Genomic DNA, 15,987 nt, shown 5'->3' on the forward strand with positions numbered 1-15,987 from the left:
CACTTCCTTTTTTTCCAGGGTGGCTCTTGTTTCCATGAAAGGCTTCTTTTTCTTCCTTTTATAGCTCGTCCTCCACCTGCTTCCCCATGTGACTGGGCTGGGAGGTTTCCTCTCTTGGTTTTCAGAGCCGGTCATGCCCTCTCTGGGGGTTGGTGTGGTCACAGCCACGTGGCCCTTGGCCTGTTCGGATGTCTTGAGTCCAAGTGCACTCAGAGCATGCCGTTTTTCAAGTGGACAGAGTCCCTGCTACCCCCGGGCCTCTGGCCTCCCATGGTAGCCTCCCTGGTATGTTGCCTTGGCTTCCGGATCACTGGTTTCTTTCCTCCTCTTGGCTCCTCGTGGTTCCTAATCTCCCAGGCAGGCTCGGAAAGGGCCCACTTGGTTCTGAGCCCAGGACCTGAGGCAAGGGGCCGGCTCCGGGGACCTCCGCGTTGGCAGGGCGGCCTAGAGGTGCGGAAGTTGCCGGAAGCCTCCCAGCCTGCACTCGGGGCCGGCATCAGTGAGATACCCATGGGCCCTGGTCTCTCGGTTTCAGGATCTCCCCAGGACCATCTAGGGGAAGGAGTAAAGGAACCAGAAAGGACCCAGGAGCACTGTCTACCCAACTTTGCTGGAGGGCAGCACTTCTTTGAATACCTCCTCGTGGTTTCCCTCAAAAAAAAGCACTCGGGGCCAGATTACGAGCCCACAATCACCTACCAGTTTCCCAAGGTAAGGACTGGAGGAAGAAGCAGTGGGGGATGGAGGTCCTGGGAGTTTGAGAGGCAGTGGGGGGAGGGGCCCTCCCTGACCCTCCCCCTCCCCCACCCGCCCTGGGAGGACTTGAGCCGGGAGCTGCCCTGAGCCCACTGCTCCCGGTTCCTTCAGGCCCAGCTTTGTTTTCTGGTATCACCCACAGCATCTCGATCTGGCCTTTATGGGAGGAACCGACCTGGGCTCCCTCGCCGGGAAACTGGGCTAGTCCTGTGCCCCTCGGGGGACCCCCTCGGCCTTTCAGATCCCATCCTTAGCCACCCTTCTCTGTAGAGAAGCTTACCTTCTTCCAGAGGTCCTCGCAGGGATGCGGGGTAGGCGGGAAGGAGGGGAGGGGCAGGCACAGAGCTGGGGGGCAAGCTCAGCCCCATGGCCACAGCCCAAGCGTCAGGCTTCTTCTTGTCTGGCCCCACAGTGGGTAAAGGGGTGGGGCGAGGGCATCCTTTTCATTCACCCTGACGGTGCGGCCACTGAGCCAGCCGCTTCTCCTGTCTGATGTGGTGTCTCTCTGATGTGGTCCTCCCAGAAGCTGGGCAGTCAGTCTCTGGGCCTTTGTGTATTCAGCGTGGTCCTGGCCCCCTTCCTGACGATGTAGAGCCTTAGGATCTTGAAGTCCAACCCGGGTTCATATAGACTTGGCCCAGGAGGGGCTGTTTCAGCCTTGGGGTTGTTCCAGCCAGACCCAGAATGCCGTCTCTGGGCAGGGACGGGCAGAGGCATGCTTTGAATGCTACCCTGGTGGAAACACTGATTCTCAGACTGCTTTAGAGCCTCTAAAGAAGCCCGCCAGCCCCCAAGCCCGCTCCACCTGCTCCAACCTCCACAGTCCATCTGCCTCTTTCCCTTTCCTTCTAGCGGGAGAACTTGCTTCGGGGCCAGCAGGAGGAGGAGGAGCGGCTGCTGGGAGCCATCCCCTTGTTCTGCTTCCCAGACGGCAATGAGTGGGCCCCCCTCACTGAGTATCCCAGGTAATCTCTCGGCCCGGGGTCAGGGGATTCTGGGATTGGAGGAGAGGGACACGTATGAGTCACGTGGCTCCTGCGCCCCCTCAGTTGGAGTGTGTGCTGATGTCTCGCCAGCTCCCTCCCTGATGGGGAGGGACTGGGGTTGGTTCATTTATAAACATTTCACCTGGGGTCCATTGAGGCAAGAGATCTAAGCTAACCAGATTGGCCAGTCCCTTCTGTCTGAAGAAGGGCCAGGTTCGTCACCGGTCCTAGGCGTGAAAATCACCGTGTTTTGACTGCCTCTGGCAGAAGATGGACCTAGACGCGTCCTGGGATTTGCCTGAGCTTGAATTTTGGCTTTACCATTTATGTGCTGAATGACCTTGGATTAGAATTTCCCTTCATGGCTCAGCAGTTAACGAACCCGACTAGGATTTCATGAGGATGCGGGCTTGATCCCTGGCCTCGCTCAATGGGTGAAGGACCTGGCATTGCCCTGAGCTGTGGTGTAGGTCACAGATGCGGCTCAGATCTAGCATTGCTCTGGCTGTGCTGTAGGCCGTCAGCTGCAGCTCTGATTCAACCCCTAGCCTGGGAACTTCCGCATGCCGCGAGTGCAGCCCTTAAAAGCAAAAAAACAAAGCAAAACAAACAAACAAAACCAAAAAAATCCCACTCCATCAGAGTCTCAGTTCCTTCATCTTTAAAGTGGGGATAGTAATTGAGAAGTACTACTGCAAAGGGTTGTTTTGAGAATTAAATGAGATGATGCAATTAGACTCTGACACCAAGAAGCGCTTTTAAATAAATTCCTGCTGTTACTCTTACTCTCAGGGTTGATCCGCAGCTCCCCTTGGTTCTCCTCGCCCCCACTGACCCTCTGAGACTGACAGCCTTCTTGTTTTAGAATCCAGTGAGCAGGTGCCCACTAGGCCTTGTCTGCTTTTCCTCAGGGAGACCTTCTCGTTTGTTCTGACCAATGTGGATGGGAGCAGGAAGATCGGATACTGCAGACGCCTCTTGGTCTGTGCAGCTCAGAACCACCCCCTCCTCTCTGCAGCCTGCTCTGCTCCACAGCTGGGTTTGCTCAAACCTCGGCTGCAAAAGCCAAGGCTCCCTGCCGTGCTGGTTGTAGCAAGAGCACAGCCCAGCTCTGCTGCCATGTCAGTGTTCTCCGCAGCCTCATGAGAACGGGGACACAGGCCCCCATCTCACCTCCACAGGGGACCTTTGAGGCCATGCTTTGGTTTTTCCTGTCCCAGGCTTTCACCTGTTCCTCCATGTGGGAGGCGCCACCCTAACCCGCTCTCTGCCGCCTCTATCCGGGCCTCGTCACCCTTCCCCCCCGATCCCCCCCCCCAGGGCCTCCCAGAGCCTCCCTGGGGATTTGGAAGATGAGGTTCATTCCTTTGGTCTCTCCAAGACACTTTTACAGTGCTCCCCTCCCACCCAAGCCACTTCTGCATCTCTACACCACTCCTGCTTCCTCTCTGCCCACCCGATGGGGTCGATGGTGGCAGTGCTTGCCCAGGAGCCAATCAGGGCCCCTCAGGGTCTTACAATTTTGGTGCCCATTCATGCCTTCCTGCTGCCTGTCCCATGAATGGGACCTCTGCACAGCCAGGCCTTCCTCCCTCCGGCCCACCGTTGGCCATGAATCCCCCCAGCCCCAGCCCCCAGCCCCCATCCCCATGCCCCATCAGCCTCAGCCTGGCCAAGGCCCTGAGGAGGCTGCAGCCCTGAAGGAGCCTCTCCGTCCCCTGTCCCCAGCCCGCCGGCCGCGGCCCTCGCCTCCCGGAGGTGTACTGCATCATCAGCTGCATTGGCTGCTTCGGCTTGTTCTCCAAGGTAGGGGTGGAACGGGATTCCTCGGGCGCCTGTTGGGCCTGTTCAGCTTCCAACCCTGCCTGGCCGCCTGCCCGGCCTGTGCTCCCTGCGCTCCACCCCCGCAGCCGGGGGTCAGGCGAGGCACTCCGGGGAAAGGGGCAGAGAGGGGCCTGGACTTGACTCGGCTTTAGGGAAAAGTAGGAACTGACCTTGGAGGACGGTGTCCCCTGCAGGGAGTCCGCTGCTCCTGCTCTAGGCAGGAAAGAAAGCAGCTGGAGTGGATGGGGAAGCGCTCCAGGTTAGCAAACGGGAGTTTCTGTTTCCTTGTTTGTCAAACACGTGTAATGATCCCTCACCTTCCTATGTCATGGGCTGCTGTGAGGCTCAGAGGACATGATATATGCAAAGCGCAGAACGGATCTTCTGCTGGCACTAAGTGGAGCGCCACCCTGAGTTGGGATCCGAAAGGAGTGCTTCAGAATGGAAGGGGCATGGCTTCGTGGCCAGGAAAGGGCATCAGTCAAGGGCCCAGCCGGGCTCCCTTGGAGGATGAAGGCAGTAAACGCTGGCAGCCTTCGCTTGGGCAGAAGGTTCATCTGTGCAGGGCCTGAGGATGGAGGCCGTGCCTGGTCCAGGGGAGCCTCCAGTGGAAGCTGAAGGGCAGAGGGGCACCCAAGAGGCCCAGCCTTCCAGGCTCCCCCTCTCACCCACACACCACCCACAACCGTGGTACCATCACGGTTGATGCGTTTGTCTAGGATGGCTTCCTGCGGAAACTAGTTTACGTGGATGTTAGGAGAAGGGAGGAACGTGGATCAGCAGAGAGAGGATGAAAAGAAGGCCAGGAAAAAGTGGATCTGATGCAGGAGATAAACAGCAGACAGCCTTCTGCCAGGGAGGAAAGAGAACCAGTTGAGGATTGGCGGGACCAGCGTAGGAGCCTCACACACGAGGTCTCTGCCACCCTCCAAGGAGCATCCTTCTGAGTCCCGTCTCCTGTGCTCTCTGCCGCCCAGATCCTGGATGAAGTGGAGAAGAGGCATCAGATCTCCGTGGCCGTCATCTACCCATTCATGCAGGGCCTCCGAGAGGCAGCCTTCCCGGCTCCTGGGAAGACTGTCACCCTCAAGAGCTTCATCCCCGACTCGGGCACGGAGGTGGGTGAGCAAAACGGGCCAGACCCTCCCTCCCTGGCTGGAGGGGGCGGGCGGGTTTCTGTGGCTCCTTTCATCACAGTGCTTCCATTCACGTGGCTAACTTTCAGAAAAACAGAGCCAGGTAGGGACCAGGACGTGGCTGGAATTATTGGCAGAGCCAGATATCAAACCCAAGTTTTCTGCCCCCCTCCCCCAGCCTGATGCTCGCAAGGACCTAGTCACAGTTTAAGCCACTTTTATTTATAATAAGGAAACCGTGGAAGCTGAGGCTCCTGGTGCTAGAATGGACTTTGCTCCCAGCCCCCAAACCGCCACTTTCCCCCCTCGCCTCCCTTATCTCCCCGTGTCTGTCCCATATCTCTACCTTATGGCCTCCACCTGACTTTTTCTTATCATCCATCCCCACCCCGAGTCCCCACCCACGTCACAGTGAGGATGCTGCTGTTTTAAGGCATTAAGCAGACAAAGCAGCAAGTAAAAGATTTTTAAGAATTCCCGTCTAGATAACCTCGGCGTCCCTCTGAACCTGGCTTCCCCATGTGTAAGAATAAGGGGGAGGGACTTATGTGTGGAAGTCTTGGAAGTCTTGCTGTGTGCCAGCTGTACTATTTTCTGCACATAAAGTGCTAAATAAAATGAATACTGTCCCTGACATTATGGAGTCTTGTGGGAGAGACAGACTTAAGTAAGTCAACACACAGGAGTTCCCGCTGTGGCTCAGGGGTTAAGGATCTGGCCTCGTCTCTGCGATGGTGTGGATTTGATCCCTGGCCTGGTGCAGTGGGTTAGGGATTTGGCATTGCCGAGTAGGTTGCAACTGTGACCTGGATTTGATCCCTAGCCCGGCAACTTCCGTATGCCGCCGGTGCAGCCAGAAAAGAAAAAAGAAGTAAATACACACATAAATAGATGCTTAAAAATTGTGTGATTGTGGCGAAAGGAAAACAGGATGCGACATGAGAAAATGATGAGAAACACATCGGCGACCAAGGCAGGTCTTTGAGACATAAATGCGGATAAGAATGGAGGGGCCGAGCAGCCCAGAGGAGGGGAGAAGGCAGGCAGGAAAGAGCATGATATGCTTGAGGGACAGAAAGGAATCGAGGAGGCACAGTGAGGTGAGGGCATGGAGAGCCCCCGGTGAGGCTGGCGAGGGAAGCACAGCCTTGTGAGCCAAGCAGGGACATCAGTGTTGTCCTCAGAGCAGAGGGAAACCATTAGCGGGTTTTTAGCAGAGGGAAGGCAGGTTCAGATGGACTCCTTTGTGGGGTGCGGGGTGGAGGGCATTAGCGACCCCGCTTTCTGGGGTTTGCGTGATTTTTCAGTGACACCCCTCTCTCTCTGGTTTCCCCACAGTTTATCTCACTGACGCGGCCCCTGGACTCCCACCTAGAGCATGTGGATTTCAGTTCTCTATTGCACTGTCTCAGTTTTGAGCAGATCCTTCAAATCTTTGCCTCTGCAGTGCTGGAGAGAAGAATCATCTTCCTGGCAGAAGGTCTCAGGTGGGTCCAGCCATGGAACCGACGGCCATCGCCAAATTCCAGGGAGCACACCGCAGGGTTCTCGAAGGAAATCAGGCTATAGGACCTGTGGGCTTATCTTCCCACCTCCCAGTCTTGATCTGCTCTAAACCTGGAGAGACAGCTCTTGCAGTCCCCCTGTTTCTGCCTCCAAACTTGATTGCTGCCTAAGCCTCAAGGAGGTTCCTGACTTCGCTCTGAGAAGGGTGTCAAGTGTTCCAGTACCAGCCCAGGTGGAGACCAGTGAGCGTGGTTGCGGATAGGCTTCTGCTTTTGAAAGGCTGGGGGAGGGCAGGGGTGGAGGCCAGAGCAGGGAGGCATCTGGTCATGATATGGAGGTCAAGCATCATCCCTAAGGGCAAACATCTCATCTGTCCACTTAGTCACTCATTCAACAAACATGCACTGTGTGTCAACTGTTTACCAGATGCCAGGCCTTAGGAAGATACAAACAAGACATGGGCCTTGACCTTGAGGGGATGTAGAAGTTTGTAGTGATTGAGAGCATAGGTGTTGAAATCAGTAGACCAAGGTGCAAGTCGTTTTCTTTGACCTTCAGCTACATGGTTTTCCTTGGGTGCATTTCTTCCCTTCTTGAAGTCATGATCTCTTGACTTGACTGTACCAGCCTCATAAGGGTGTGGTGAGGATTCAATGAAATAAGGCACATTAGGTAACTAGCACCCTACCAGGCACACACGGGTAAATGCCAGCTGCTCTTCTTAATAATAGGCTCAAACATAGCCCTGGGTATAATCAAAACAAAACACTGTCATGTCTTGGTCTCTACCTCTTAGGGACTTCGAGTCTGAGAAAGCCTTGGGCAGATGTGACAGAATGGACAAGGGAGGAGTTCCCATTGTGACTCAGTGGGTTAAGAACCTGACAGTATCATGAGGATGTGGGTTTGATCCCTGGCCTCACTCAGAGGGTTAAGGATCTGGTGTTGCTGCAAATTGTGGCGTAGGTCACAGATGTGGCTCTGATCCCACGTGACTGTGGCTGTGGCATAGGCCTCAGCAGCAACTCCGATTTGATCCCAAGCCTGGGAACTTCCGCATGTGGCAGATGTGGCCCTAAAAAGACAAAAAAAAAAAAACCAGAATGGAGATGCGAGAAAACTCATAAAACAGTAGAAAGTTGACCTCTTTGTGTCTGGGGATGGAAAAGACTGATGATATTAGGCTAATAACCTTGGTTTTATCTTTTAGGGAAGAAGAAGAAAAGGATTAACATTAGGGCCTCAAATGCTAGGCCAGAGGGTCAGGTGAATGTCATGAGTTTTAGAAGAAAGGAAGCTCATACAGGGAACGGGGTTTGTGGGGAGAAATTTCTGCAAAAATCAGTGGTAACCAAAAAGCACCAGCTATAGGCTAATTCTCCAGGGAAGTGGTGTAATCTTTCACTTTGGAAATAGTTCTTCCACCCTTGCCCTGTAGGGAAATTACATGTTTCTGCCATGGTTGGAGCTGGGATTTGGGCCTTTTCCCCCTAAGATCAGTGTTTCGGGAGGGCAGGTGACTCCGGGTGTCAGCGGGCCTGGAGGTGGGCAAAGGCTGGCAGGATTCACCCCTCAGGCGTGACCCCACCACTCCCCACTTCCTTCCCACACCGAGAGTTCCAGATCTTTGCAGTTCAGGCAGGAAGGGGACTTCCAGTCAGCCTAAACCTTGGCTAGACTCTCAGAGATTCCATCTTTCTAACTCAGGAAGTGCTAGCTTGATACCAAGAACTGAAACACGGTTTCCGCATCTGTGTTTTTATTGGCCTTGGCTTTGAGGCAATTTGGAGACATGAAGAGCCATGAAAGCTAGTGGAGAATAGAGAAGACAGAGTGTGGGCTTGTGTGCGTGTGCTGGGTAGGTTTGGGGGGGTGGCGAGGGAGTTGGGCAATCATTACATGGGGAAGACTTCATTAGAAAGGGTGGGGGAGCCACCTCGGTGGGACTTTCCGGGTAGGAATTGCTGATCAGAGGTTCCTGGAATCTAGGAATTTCCCCAGCAAACTCAGGCACCAACCTGGTAACGTTAAATAACCTCAAGTGGCCAGAGGGAGCCGTGAGAGTTAAAGACTGGGGGCGAGGCCAAAGGAGGAAATAAGGCTTGACTTCTCTTCTGCACCCCAATGTTTACATGCTTGTCTCCTTAACTACACTGTGAGGTCTTTAAAAACAGGCTGGCTCTTAGCTTCCTGGTAGCTACACCCTTAGCTTAGTGGTGAGCAGAGAGAAGGGGCCTGATCAGTGAATTGTGGGAGTGGGGGCGTTTCTTCCCTTCTCTCTTTAGAGCAACAGTCTCCCCCCAGTAGTGAGTTGAGACGACTAACTGGGAAAAGAAGGATCAAGTAGCACCCCGCATTTTAAAATTATAGCTGATTTATAATGTTTTGTCAATTTCTGCTGCACAGCAAAGTGGCCCAGTCAGACATATGTATATACACTCTTTATCTCATGTTATTGTCCATCACGTTCTATCACAAGTGATAGGATCTAGTTCCCCGTGCTATACAGCAGGACCTCATTGCTTATCCACTCTAAATGTCATAGGTTGCATCTACTAACCCTGATGCAATAGTTTGCATCTATATACTCACTGATGGGAGGAGCCCCAGTCTCTCCCGGTTTCTGGCCCTCCCCTCCCAGCTACAAGCAGTCACAAGCTCTGTGACCAGCATGGCTCCCAGACTTGTTCGTGGGTCGGCACAGGCAGCATCAGCAGCTGCCGGCAGTGGTGGGCTGGGTGGGGGATGCGCGAGGGTGGAGGTGCAGGGAGGCCCCTCTGACCCTCACTTCCTGTGCCCTGTCCCCAGCACCCTGTCTCAGTGCATCCATGCTGCTGCCGCGCTGCTCTACCCCTTCAGCTGGGCCCACACCTACATCCCCGTCGTCCCCGAGAGCCTTCTGGACACTGTCTGCTGCCCCACTCCCTTCATGGTTGGAGTACAAATGCGCTTCCGGGAGAAGGTTATGGAGAGCCCCATGGAAGAGGTATGGTGCGGCCAGAAGAGGGCATGATTTGGAACCAGGCAGACCTGGATCCGGATCCTTGCTCTACTACTAACAGGGGCAAAGTCGCTTCACCTCTTTAAGCCTGAGTGTCCTCATCTGTAGAAGTGGAACGACGGTGTTCAGTTCCTAGGGACCCTCGGGGAAATAATCTGCACAGAGCACCTCGCCTGGTGCCTGACGTGTAACTCACACTCCAAAAAAGTGTCTGCTCCCTCTTCCTGAATGACTTCCCTTTGGGCTTAAGGGGCAGCATGTAGCTTATTCAGGGGACATCCAACTCTCCCAGGCCAGCTAGTCCCAGGGAGCAGGCCCCAGGTGTCCCATTTTTCTTCTGCACGGATGAGCACAGCTGGTCTATACAACATACACCCCACTGGAATTTATTCACATGGCTTGGAAGGAAACTAACATAGCTTTCCTGCAAACAATACGTCTTGAAAATGCAGATTTTTTTTAAAAATTTTTTTGTAGCAAGGGTCATCTTTCTGCTTAGCTCAGAGCTCAGCTGGCTAATGAGGATATGGGTCCAAATCCCCTTTGATTGTCAGCTTATTTCTTGGCACTGTCCCAGTTACACCAGAGGGAGCTCGGTGGTGCAAATGAGCATTAGTAACATCGATCTGTTTCCAGCGTGGGAAGAGCAACCCCGTGCTTTGCTTGAGTTGCCATTAGGATCTTTCTAGAGATAGCATGTGACTACAATCTCAAGCCAGAAGAGCTGCTTAGGTATGTCTGCACTGGCTAACTCTTGACCCCTCTGTGTGGACGAAGGGTCTACCGGGGGCAGGGGGACAGGCAGGGTCTAGAAATAAGCTACTGAAGGCATGCCACCAGCCCTAGTGGGAGGATTTCCTCCATTTACATAAGAAAGAACTGAGGTCCATGGAAGCCAAGTGACTTCTCTGAGCCTGCACAGGCAAGAGCAAGATCCGGCAAAGGTAGAGCCAAAGCCCTTCTTGCACAAAGCGCTGCTGGGAGGTAAAGAAGCAGGTTCCCTTCCTGGCTTCCCCAGACCGCGCAGCCCTCCTTAGAACTGCTGAGTACACATGCCCTTTGCGCCAGCCTTTGCCTGTGACTAACTGGGACAGAGTATCAACCTCATGTTTAGCAATAAGACTTAAAATGTCTCAACCCCAGAAGTTATGAAACTTCCTGATGCTGCAGCTCCAGCTCCTCAGAAGCTGCGGCTCCTCCTCCAGTGGCCTGGCGGGAAGACACCCGAAGGCTAGTCAGACTGCAGCTCCTGGTATCTAAGACTCTTGGCCTATTTTACTGCTCTGCAGCTTCTTTGTGAGGTGGGTAGGGAATGAGGAAGAGAAAGGGCTAGCGGGGGTCCCCTGATGCCTCACGTCAGCTCTCTCGAAGGGACCACCTGACAGACAGCAATATACCCAAGTGCTGGAGAGATTTCTGGAAACAACTTCACAAGAAAATTCTTCACACACTCTTGCCTCCTACCGCCTGAAATGAACAGCCTGCCCTGGAGGGCATCTGAGCCCATGTGTGCAAGTGGTTTCAGGCCTGAACTAGTTCAATTTTTCTCCCCTGACGACGGAAAATAACAGAGCCTGCCCTGTCTCTTGACACACTTTGCAGGTGCTCGCTTTATTTTTATTTGGGAGAAGGGAGCATGGAGGGATCATTCACCCTTCTGTTGAGACCAAGGGTCACAAACTGAAAAGAGGGACCCCACAGGCATTTAAATAGCCAATATTGGCTTTGGGGGATTATGATAAACTGTTGAGCACATGCCTTGCCTAAAGGAGGCAGCTGTGCTCAGTTTCATCTAAAGGTGGACCAGTGTTGGAACTCCTGACTTTTCAGAAGAAGCCCTAAATCCAAATTTTATGTGAAATTTTCCAGTTTAAATCTTGGATTCAAGTACTTAAATATACTGACACTCAAAGAGACAGACCTGTAGGTTGGAATTCAACCAGTGGGATGCCTACTCGTCATCTCTAGTCTAGACTGAAGTCCCCTCAGGCAATGATGGAGCTGGCTCTAGAACTCAGGTCCCCCAAGTTCCAGCCCTGGGCTTGTCCCACTAGCAGCCCCTAGACAAGATTTCTGCCTTTCCTTCTCTCTTCCTGTTGATCCTGGGCTCATTCTCTTCTTCCTGCTGGAAGGCCCAAAGCTCTGTGGAGTTTTTAAAATGGAAGTCGAGACAATTGTACATAACATTGTTGTAAGCATTAAAAAAATCAAAAAGATGCCCATCCCTGTCCTAAAGCTGACCAGAGGGAAGGCAGTTGAAAAGGAGTTGTAGGACATGATGGAAGATAATGAGAAAGAGAATGTATATATCTGTGTATGACTGGGTCACTCTGCTATACAGCAGGGATTAGCACAACATTGTCAACCAACTATAATAAATAAAAATAATAAAGCAAGCAAAAAAACCCAAAAACCAAAAACCAAACCACAACAACAACAAAAAAACACCAAGAGAGTTGGAGGGAGAAGGATGCAATCCCAAGAATGGCCCAGTGTCGGCTTGGAAACTGGATCTACTCTTTGTTAGCAGTTATCACCTCAGGCAACTTCATTTCTTTGAGTCTGATTCCTCACCTGCCAAACAGGCACAGGACTTGCCTCTACAGGAGTGTTGGGGAGATTAAATGAGATAAAATGTGCAAAGCACTTGTGGTGTGTGCCGTGTACTAAATGTTCCATATCTAGAAGCCATGACTGTGATCAAGGGTTTATTAAGGGAGTGATTGGCTCTGATATACCCATGTTGTATCCCTTCTTCCTAGCTCTCTCCCCTACTCCTCACTTCCTACACCTTCATACCCTTTTCCCCGGAAAGGAGAAAGGAGAGAGAGTAAGGAAAGAAAGGAGAGTATCAGACAGGAAATGAGAATTGAAGATGCTGATTTTGTTGCTACTTGGGGTGAAAGGTACGACCATAGGCAGAAATGGAGAAAGGGGAAGAGATAAAGCTATGCTGTATCTATTTCAGGTCCTGTTGGTGGATCTTTGTGAAGGAACCTTCTTAATGTCAGTAAGTGTCTGCGTTCAGATGCCCTGCAGGCCCACCGCCAATTCAGTTGCTCTAGTCTTCACGATGCTCCACTTGCTTTGGCAAACTTTAAGTACTTTTGTTGACTGAGAACCCAGGTTAACAAGATCTCTTTTCTCCCATGACAAAGACAGATGACTTTACAAGGCAATTGCTGTTAATACCTTTGGAGCATGGATATAAACCAAGTATCACAGGGATAGAGAGACTTGCTCATGTTCAGAGTCAAACTGATGACCAAGAAACAACTTGTTGTTTCTCTTCTATGTGGCCAATTATTGGGGGGCGGAGTGGTTATAGAATTCATGCCTTCCTCACACTCGCTGCAATACTTCACTCCATGCTTGCTCCCTGACTGCTTGACCTCTGAGCTCTGTCCTCTCCTAGGTTGGTGATGAAAAGCACATCCTACCACCCAAGCTTCAGGATGACATCTTAGACTCTCTTGGCCATAAGATCAAGGAGTTACAGAGTAAGTCCTAAGCCCCCCTTATTTTGGCTTTCTCCAAAGAGCTCGAGGGCATGATTCCCTTATTCTGACAATTCCCTTCCAGAATAAAATAAACTCACTCAGCTGTCCTGGGCTAGTCCCAGAGGCCTTGTTCTAGGGCACGTATGCATATGAGATTTTATGCTTCCTAAGCAGTGGTGAACCCGCAGCTCGTCCCCCACTTTAAACAGTAATTATGAACCCTACTCCACCCCTTCCCTGAGAGCTTTCAGCTTGCAATCATCTCTACATGTCCCCTGCAGCTTCAGAACAAATCAACGAGCACGTTTCAGGACCTTTTGTGCAGTTCTTTGTCAAGACTGTGGGCCACTATGCTTCCTACATCAAGCGGGAGGCAAATGGGCAAGGCCACTTCCAAGAACGGGCCTTCTACAAGGCCCTGCCCTCCAAGGCCAACCGTCGATTTGTGAAGAAGTTTGTGAAGACACAGCTCTTTTCCCTTTTCATCCAGGAAGCTGAGAAGAGCAAGAACCCACCTGCAGGTATACAGTTACAGTGCCCTTTCAATCTCAGCCTGGAGGGGGTCACTGCCTCCAAGTTGGGTGTGGCCCTACAATGACCAGGAGGGGAGGAAAGAGCATCTCTCTTGGGAGGCCCACACCATAGCTGTAGTCTTATCAAGTGGGCTTGGAAAGAGATAACCTGAGGCCCGAGAGAATGCCTCCTGGGCTGACGTTTTGCAGAAGTGGCTCTATTCATCAACCAGCAGGAGGCCCTATGTTCTTTGTTGTAGTCTGGAGCTTATTCCTACTAATTATTGTTTTAGGCCCCTTTTTGGGTCCTATCAAATACCAGGATCTCCAAGGGCCTGTGAAGGGATGGGGATCCTGGCAGGTATGTGGGTGCAGGGGGGCAGCAAGGGCAGCAGACAGACCATGTTTCTGACCCTCGCTCCCAAGTTCATCTTAGTCTGCCTGGCCAGATGAGATGCCTCTGACACCTGTGTCTGAACCCACAGGCTATTTCCAGAAGAAAATACTTGAATATGAGGAACAGAAGAAACAGAAGAAATCAAAGGAAAAGACTGTGAAATAAGAGCTGTGGAGAAGAGGAGTGACTAGACCTCCGGGCCAGTTGTGGACTTTGGGCCCTGCCATGATGGTAGGCTCAGTGAAGCTCTCAGCCCCCAGAATTCACAGCCTTCTTCCAAGTCCTGGTAACCAGGTCTTGCTTCAAGTGGGTGTCTTTTGAGTTCTAGATGCCTGGAATCAGCTTTCTTAGGACTCTAGAAGGCTCCGACCTCTGTGCTCACAGAGCTGGGCGCAAAGCTGCCTTTTCTGCAGAGGTGACAGAGGGCAGGAAACAGCAGTAGAGGTGCTATAGTCTTAGAAGTTGCTGTAACCGCCCTCTTCCAGGAACCACTATTACAAGATCCTCCACAGAGAAAGCTCAGTTTCTCCACATAAAAAAAAAGACGTCTATGGACATGTGAGGATAAGAATAAAGATGAAAATCTTTTTGTCCTTTAAATGTGTTATCTCTAGCTTCCGCTAGGGAGAGAGGACCAGACAAACAAGGCAATAGATGTGAGAATAAACTGGACTAGAAGTGGAAGACCTGGTAATAGTGCCCAGAACTCTGGGGCTGTGTGCGGAGTGCAGAACTGTAGAGGTCAGCAGACCTTCTCACCAGAAGGATAAGGGATACCGGTAAAAGCAGCAACAGCACTGGGGGCATGGCAGCAGCTCTTGGTTCTAGTCAGGTGTGCTTTCCAGAATCCTGGGAGAAAAGTGAAACATTTGCAGTCTAAGGTAACTTGAGGGTAAGCATTTCGGTTGACAGAAGCCAGTGAAGAACACTTCCAGAAATAGGTCTGTCTGTCTATCATTTCCAGTTTGGAGCTTTCTCCATTAGACATCCTGCTTCCTACTTCACTATCCTGAGAAGCCCAGTTCAGCTCTTTTGCTCAAGGTAGAGGGATCCCCACATTGACATGTTTTCCTTTGGAGAGAAGAGAGTCATAATCTGAAACAGCCGAAGGAATTTAGTGTCACCTGGTCCATATTCCCTCTATACCTCTACTGGCAGCTTCTGTTTAAACACTGTGAAGGGAAGGGAAACTTATAGAAGCATCTTATCTTTTACAAATTCCATCTTTTTAATGGGTGTATACGAGTATGGTCCTCAGAGGCCCCTGAATTCTGTACAAAGAGCACAAATGTTGTTAGAGGGTGGGACTGGGGACTGGGGCTAGCAAATTGAAGTTAAAGCCAACATCATTTTATTTGAGGGGTACAGAGACCTACTGCAGGTGGCAGATGTTCCACCATCCGCATGCCACCCCTAACTACGCTGCTACTCTTCACAGCTTCGAAGTTACTGCACCTTTTAAAGTCATTTATGGCAGTGATTCCTAAGCCTAATTGTGCCTCACTTGGTTACAAGGACTAGAATCCTAGGGAGCTTATGAACATATGAGGCCCCATATCACACCTACTGAATCATCTCTAGAGACAGGACATGGAAACCTGTATTTTTTAAACTTCTTCAGATGATTCTGACACCTAATGAGATATAAGATCCTAAGGAGATTCAGGACCAACTGCAGTTTACTATAAATGTACCCTTAATCTGATGCTGATGGTGTCTGGAGTTGAAGGAACCACACACCAAAAACCTGAACGTCTTCCCTTTATGCTGAGAAAGATTCTAGCGTCTCAAATTGTAGTTTCAGCCCACCATAGATAGCTTCCAGCACAGCTCCTACGGTGCAGGAGAGAACACCTGACCACAATTCAGAAGTTCTGGATTCTAGCTCCCGTTCGGAAAAGGAGCAATTGTTGTGACATTGCTGTGCCATCTAGCCTCTCCAGACGTCAATGTCCGCTGTAGGTAATTAACATCTGCTATGTCTACCTAACAAGACAGTGATGCAAAACTCTGCCAAACAAGTTAATTATTCTTCCTTCTTTTTCCTCTGTACTAACCTACAAAATTTGATCTGCTCTAGCATTTTCCTATATGCACCTCTCTACCCCAGATGCCTGAGGAGTTGTTTCGGAGCAAAGGTAGTGAGAAATTTCCCTTTCCTGCTACCTTCTAGCAAAGAAACAGAAGGTTTCACTGTCACTGCTAACCATGATTACATGGAACTGATGGAACTATTAAAAGTGCAAGAAAGAGTTCTGGCTATTAGGCAAGGCAGCTCTGCTGTTTATCCATGATTATGGAAACAAGGTGTAAATAAAACTCAATAAAAAAGACACCTCGTTTTAGTCAATAATTGAAATCTTCTTGTC

The 15,987-nt window shown here is 51.2% G+C and overlaps 1 protein-coding gene across 5 annotated transcripts in view; it reads left to right on the forward strand.

The window, feature by feature from the left end:
- The window catches only part of DENND2D (DENN domain containing 2D), a 20,236-nt gene extending 4,259 nt beyond the window's left edge, over nt 1-15,977 (forward strand). For 2 of the 5 annotated variants that reach the window (XM_085023689.1, XM_005663560.4), the window contains 11 exons: nt 536-711; nt 1,609-1,721; nt 2,654-2,723; nt 3,471-3,548; nt 4,544-4,684; nt 6,041-6,189; nt 9,017-9,194; nt 12,178-12,219; nt 12,625-12,709; nt 12,991-13,230; nt 13,707-15,977. In XM_085023689.1, coding sequence (XP_084879815.1) covers nt 536-711; nt 1,609-1,721; nt 2,654-2,723; nt 3,471-3,548; nt 4,544-4,684; nt 6,041-6,189; nt 9,017-9,194; nt 12,178-12,219; nt 12,625-12,709; nt 12,991-13,230; nt 13,707-13,783 — 1,349 coding nt within the window. In that variant the 3' untranslated portion in view covers nt 13,784-15,977. Of the gene's footprint in view, nt 1-211; nt 451-535; nt 712-1,608; nt 1,722-2,653; nt 2,724-3,470; nt 3,549-4,543; nt 4,685-6,040; nt 6,190-9,016; nt 9,195-12,177; nt 12,220-12,624; nt 12,710-12,990; nt 13,231-13,706 lie in introns of those variants that run through there. The other 3 variants (XM_085023690.1, XM_085023691.1, XM_085023692.1) reach the window with 2 other exon arrangements.
- The last annotated feature ends 10 nt before the right edge of the window (nt 15,978-15,987 follow it).

The sequence above is a fragment of the Sus scrofa genome, chromosome 4 (genome assembly GCF_054392235.1).
Source record: "Sus scrofa isolate SSC_HxYL_T2T_F1_AM1 chromosome 4, Sscrofa_HxYL_maternal_Yorkshire_Landrace_v2.0, whole genome shotgun sequence".
In the NCBI taxonomy this organism is placed as follows: domain Eukaryota; kingdom Metazoa; phylum Chordata; class Mammalia; order Artiodactyla; family Suidae; genus Sus; species Sus scrofa.